Source organism: Panthera leo, chromosome D4 (genome assembly GCF_018350215.1).
Source record: "Panthera leo isolate Ple1 chromosome D4, P.leo_Ple1_pat1.1, whole genome shotgun sequence".
In the NCBI taxonomy this organism is placed as follows: domain Eukaryota; kingdom Metazoa; phylum Chordata; class Mammalia; order Carnivora; family Felidae; genus Panthera; species Panthera leo.
Window position 1 is genome coordinate 89,084,265 of NC_056691.1, and position 5,848 is coordinate 89,090,112.

Sequence of the window (5,848 nt, forward strand, 5' to 3'; positions counted from 1 at the left end):
CAGGCCAGGAGGAAGGAGACCCCTCCGTGGCTCCTATATCCGTGCGTGCCAGACCGGGTCGCGCCCCACTGCGGGGCACGAGACTCCGTCACTAGGTCACAACTAACGGTAGAATAAATAACAACGAAACAAAACACTCGCACGTGTAACACGTAAAAAGGGGAAACGCTCCCTCTCCAAACCTATGTTTCGGTCACACGTTGCGTGGGAACCAGATCGTCCTGGACAAAGTCCCTCACGCCGTGGGTTCCCGTCGAACACGCTGGGACAGCCACCGCGTCCAGGCGGGCTGCCCGATGCTCCCGAAATAACGTGACTTGCTCGCCACACGTTCTGCGGCACGCTTCTCAGGAACTTAAAGACGGACTCGAAGCTTCCTGAACGTGAGGAAGCAGGTGAAGGCAGCAGGAGGGCCTGCCGCCATCCCGGGGGGGCTGAGGGTCACAGGTGCAGGTCTGCCCACAACAGGGGGGAACCCCGTGATCCTCGCGCTCCACCCCCACCCCCACCCCCCGTCTGTACCGTGAGACGCAGAGAGGAAGCAGCAGCTGCGTCCCCGGGGGGAGGGGGGGGGCAGGCCTCTCCGGACACAGCCCGAACAGTCGAACAGTCTGTCGGGGCGGGGGCGGGGGCGGGGGGCCGGCCCGGGAGGCCGGGCGCCCCGCCGCTCAGTGGGGCCTGCTGCTGGACTCCAGGTGCGATCGCTTGCCGGAGGTCAGCACCGCGGGACGGTCTCCCGGCTCGGGAAACGTCCTCTTGTGGCTCCGCCCGTTGGACCCTCGGTGCCACTTGCAGATGTCGCCGCTCAGGATGTCCTGGATGTGCTGCACAATCAGGTTGATGGCCACTGCGGCAGAGACAGAGCGCACTTAGCCGCGCCCGTTCCCCCTCGAGGCCTCCAGGCCAGCGAAAAAGCTGCCGCGGGCTCGCTGGGCCGCGCCTGCCCGCGGCGGCCCTGGGCCTGGTGGCACCGCGTCTCAGCAGACAGACAGACGCGGGTCGGGCAGTGAGCACAGTAAAACTCGGCGGCCTGGTCTGCGGGGCTTTCTGTGAGCCAAGAGCCTGGGTCGGCCGCTCTCTGTGAACGAGGGGCTCCCCACGTCGATACACATCTTTTCGCAGCTTTACTGAGCTATAACTGGCGACCGGCATCGGGTCAGCTTAAGGTGTACGACGTGTCAAACCCCTTTTTTGACACTTGGAACCTGTGTCGTTAACGTGCACGGACAGGCAGCCGTCCCAGCCTCAGGAACGGTGCCAGGACCGGGCAGGGTCTGCTTTGGGGCTCCGGGGGGCAGACGGAGGAGGCGGGGTGGGTTCTTACCCATGTTGTCCACCCCTCGGGGGATGATCACGTCGGCATACTTCTTCGTCTGCAAGGCAGAAAGGGGGGTCTCGTAAGGATCTGTCCCCCCCCCCACCCCCCCGGGGTGACTTCTAGTTGTTTGAGGCCAGATTCAATCAGCCCCAGGGCGTGGCAGGGACCGGTGTCGTGGCAGACAGTGGGGCCGGGATTCAGGGCTTAGCCAGGAGCCGGAGGCAGTGGCCCGAGAGGCAAAACAAGGAGGAGAAGCGGAGGCAGCCGGAAGAGACGTGTCTCCCCCCTGGTGTCTCTCGCGCTTTCCCGTGGACACCACCGTGGGAACATTTCTCTGTGCAAACAGCGCACCGAGCCAAGTGCAGCGGGGCGTCCCGCCACAACACGTGACCTTCCTCCTCAGGAACTAGGAAGCTTTCTGCAGGAGGCCCGGTGCGGTGAGCAGGCCAGTGGCAGCAGACTGGATCCTGGCCGTCGTCAGCACCTGCTCCCTCGCTAACCCCTCCCCAGCAGGTGCCCCTCTGGGTACGGGGCCACCGAGGAGCGACCCCAACTAGATGCCACTGAGGGGGACACACGTGAATCAGGCAAAGCAGAGGGAGAGCAAAGAGAAACGGGTCGGGGCTGAGGGACCGACCCGCGGAGCGTGCAATGTCGCAGGCGTGTCGATACGGACCAACAGGACATGTCACAAGAGATGAGCCACACGGGCCGGCGGTGGGGACCCACCGAGGACGTGACAACAGGGGGCCAGGCTGGTTCCACAAGGTTTGCTCACTGGTGGGGTGCAGACGAGGGGACGGCGAGGGGCAGGAGGGATGGAACCCAATGCAGAGCTGAGAAAGGTCGTGCTCCCGGGGGGGTGGGGGAGGGACACGGCCACCCAGGCTGGACTCGGTGTGAGGCTGTGAGTAAAACGAGTGGCAAGTTCAAGGGCGGTCCACGCAGGGTCACCATCAGACCGGGCACCCAGAGTTTTGCCGTAAACCACCTACTTTGCCAAACATCTTCCTGTGAATAACAGGATATAACCATTTACTTCTCTAACCATTCTCCGGACGCTTCAGGAAACGTGAACGTGAGATTAAAAAACGTTCTCTTCAAGCAACGGGAGAGGGAATTCGTTTGTCCAACTTAACCGAAGCAGGAAGCCGCGTTCGAGGGCCTTTGTGCCGTATCTCACTTTTAAGAAGCAAAATATTAAGTTTCCCCTGAGAAGCACCTGGAAACCCTATCTAGTTAGGACAGACGGTGGAGGACACGACAGATGGCCGTGCAACAGTCAAGGCCTCCCCGCAGGCCACCTGGACCTGGAGAGCCAGCCACGTGCAGCCTGGAGAAACACGCGGCAGGGACAGGGGGACGAAGTGCCTACGGTGTGCCAGATCTGTGTCCGTTTGGGCCGCGAACAAACACGTCCCTGCCTTCGTGGCGTTTCCCGTTCTGAGAGGGGCCAGCAAAGCAGGGAGTGTGAGACCAGAGGTGCCTGGAGAAGGGGGAGCAGGGGGTTCCTGGGGTGAGCACGTGCGGTGAGTCAAGGCCCGCAGCAGAGAGGAGGTGAGCCGCGTGGACGTGGGGGACGAGGGGCTTTTCGAGGCAGAGAAAGTGATAACGCAAAAGACGCTTCGAGAGCTGGGACCGGCCTGGGAACAGCCTGGGAACGAGGTGCGGTGGGCTCATCTCTCCATTCGTAAATCGGACCCTGCGCACCCACGATTCAGCTCTCACGGAACAGGGCGCCAGGGGTCCCTCTCGAAAAGGGAGAAAAGGAGGGTCCCGAGTAGGCGAGAGGTACCGGCAGGCAGAACTCCTCGAAGGCCGGCTTCACGAAGGTGGTGTACTGGGTCAGAATCTGCTCCAGATCCCTCCCGCGGTGCACGTCCCGGAGAACTGGGGCAAGAAGAGGAGGGCGGTGAGGACCGGCGGCCGGCCTCGGCCAGGGGCAGAGAGGCCCGCGTCCGCCTCACCTCTTCTCGACAGCCTGACGTCCGAGTCCGTGTCCACGAAGAGGCGCAGGTGAAACATGTCGCGGACCTCCTGGCTGTAGAACACCAAGATGCCCTCAAACAGGACCACATCTGCAGGGTAGACCACCGTGGTCTCCGGTAACCTGTGAGGTGAGACCCAGAGATGGGCCCTGCTGGCGATCCGGGGTCCCGGGGGGCCCGGGCCCCGTCGGCGTGGAGGGGGACAGATCACAGCGGGGGAGGGGTGGGTGTGCAGAGAGACCACAGGGCAAGGCTGCCGCAGGTCAGTCTGTGGACGCCCCGGCGGGGACGCGCTAGCCGCCCCCGCCCCCCCTGCACACGGTCCCTCTCCCTGGAACCACTGCTCACCTGGAGTGGGTCACAAAATCATAGGTTGGGACCTCGACGGTTTTGCCCTCCACGATGTTTTTCAGAGTCCTGTGCATCAAATCGTTATCAAAAGCATCTGCGGGGGACAGAACAAAAGGCAAGACTATCTATCCAGGTGCCCTTGTGCCGGGGACGGAGCGACTTCCTCTGCCTCGGGGTCGGCCAGCCACGACCCCCAGGAACATTTTGGGCTGGGAGCCGCCCCTGCAGACTACGTTTACGGGGCCGCTGCCCAGGTTCCCTGTCCCACACAGAAGTCTGCACCCAGTGATTTCCTGAGTGGCCAGCCCAGGGAGGTAGGTGGGTTAGAAATCTACTTCTATTTTTCTTTTTTTTAATGTTTATTAATTTTGAGAGACAGAGCGTGACTGAGGGAGGGGTAGAGAAAGAGGGAGACACAGAATCCCAAGCAGGCTCGAGGCTCTGAGCTGTCAGCACAGAGCCTGACGTGGGGCTCGAACCCACAAACCGTGAGATCGTGACCTGAGCCGAAGGCGGACGCCTAACCGACTGAGCCACCCAGGCGCCCCCATCTGCTTCCGTTTCTGAGAAATAACCACCGACGGACACTCCTCAGGCCTTCCTCCCACGTGACCCCCAAGAAAGAAAGATGGGTGCCAGCCACAGGGTGAAATCTCCTAGCAGTGGCAGGCAAGGGCAGGCTGGCTCTCTCCCCTCATCTACCCCATTTCCACCTGTCCCCTGACCAGACCAGATCAGACCAGAGTCCGCCCTCTGGTTTACCCACTGCTTCCCCTGCTGGCCTCTCAAGGACTTTGGCCCCAGGGCAGGTGGGGAAATGTAAAACGCTGTGCACAAAGGACCCCAAACAGCTGGAGGGGTGCATGGATTTCTCCCCCTCCGCCGAGACGACTTCCTGGGACTTCCTGGCCGGCTCCAACCAAGGAAGCCGGGAACGCCTGGGGGGCCGCTCGGGACCCAGGGGGCCAGGCAAATTCCATGGAAGCACTCGGGCCTCTCTGCATCCCCGTCCGACCGTGGAGCCCAGACCCCTTGGCCTGTCCTCCCCTGCTCCCCTCAGGGTCTCGCGCTGCACCTGGGTGGTCGAAATTGTACTGGCCCTTCAATGCCTTGGCTTTCTGCTCTGCAGTCAGGACCTTGTAGAACCTATCTTGGCTCAGGATGACCAGCTTCCGCTGCCGGTGGTCCACTTCGTTCTGGCCCAGCAGCTCCATGATCTTCTCACACACAGTGGACTGGGAATACACAAACAGGATTCCCGCCTGGACCCGCTCCTCCCGCCACGGGGCGGCCCTTTCCCGGCCGTTTCTGCAGGGAGCTGGCTTCTGGGGACACCGACCCGCCAGCCCCCACGGACTGCCCAGCAGGCCGGCGACAGGCGGGGCTGGGCTCGGGGTAGGGCCGCGGGGCACTGGCAGGGGCAGCACGCACTGGGGGCCCCAGAGGAACCAGGCCGGCGGGAAGGCTGTGGGGGTGGGGGCCCGAGGGCAAGCGCCCCCCGCCCCGCCCGCCCACCACGGCCGCAGCCCCGCGCCCCTCCGCCCCCCGCTCCGCCCACACCCTAGAGGGGGGCGCCTTGGCAGCCGGAGCTGGGGTCTCTTCTCTGGCTAGAGGCCGCAAGGGGCCGCCCGGAGTCTCAGGGGGCCGGGGACCGAGCTGCACGCAGGCCCCGCCGGGCCGCTCAGCCCCTTACCTTCCCGCTCGCGGTGCCGCCGCTCACCCCGATCAGGAAGGGCCGCTGGTGAGGGCGGTCCGCCTCCGGCGCGGCGCCCTCGCAGTCGCCGCCTCCAGCGGAAGCCATCGCGGGCTCCGCTGGCCGGCATCGGGGTCCTCGCTCCCGGCGCCTCCCGGAACCAGCCCGTCCGCTCGCCCCCGCTCGAAGGTCGGAGACGCCCCCCCGGGCTCCACTTCCGGGAGCCCGGGGACGGGAGCGCGCCGAGCACGGCGGGAGTTGTAGTCCAAGGCAGCGGAGGGCGGCCGCGCATGCGTCAGGCGGGCCGCCCACCGTTGCCGGCGAAACGGAGGCCCGCTGACCTTCGGCGGCGTCCGCCGGAGTCTCTCGCGCAGCGGGTTTGCGGCGAAGGACGAAAGCCGCCAAGTACCGCGTTTGGCTGTAGGAGATTCCAGTCGCGGAGCGGCCAAAGCATCAGAGGCGGTGGGCCGGGAAGTTCCCTCCGTCTGCGCCTCAGGT

The 5,848-nt window shown here is 64.4% G+C and overlaps 1 protein-coding gene across 1 annotated transcript; it reads right to left on the minus strand.

Moving 5' to 3' along the window:
- Nucleotides 1-607: 607 nt before the first annotated feature.
- Nucleotides 608-5,562, minus strand: UCK1 (uridine-cytidine kinase 1). The gene is made up of 7 exons (XM_042912722.1): nt 5,351-5,562; nt 4,733-4,892; nt 3,655-3,751; nt 3,286-3,428; nt 3,114-3,208; nt 1,325-1,373; nt 608-847 (listed from the first exon to the last, which is right to left on the minus strand). The coding sequence occupies exons 1-7, from the start codon at nt 5,456-5,458 to the stop codon at nt 669-671; spliced, it is 831 nt and encodes a 276-aa protein (XP_042768656.1). The 5' UTR covers nt 5,459-5,562; the 3' UTR covers nt 608-668.
- Nucleotides 5,563-5,848: the final 286 nt, after the last annotated feature.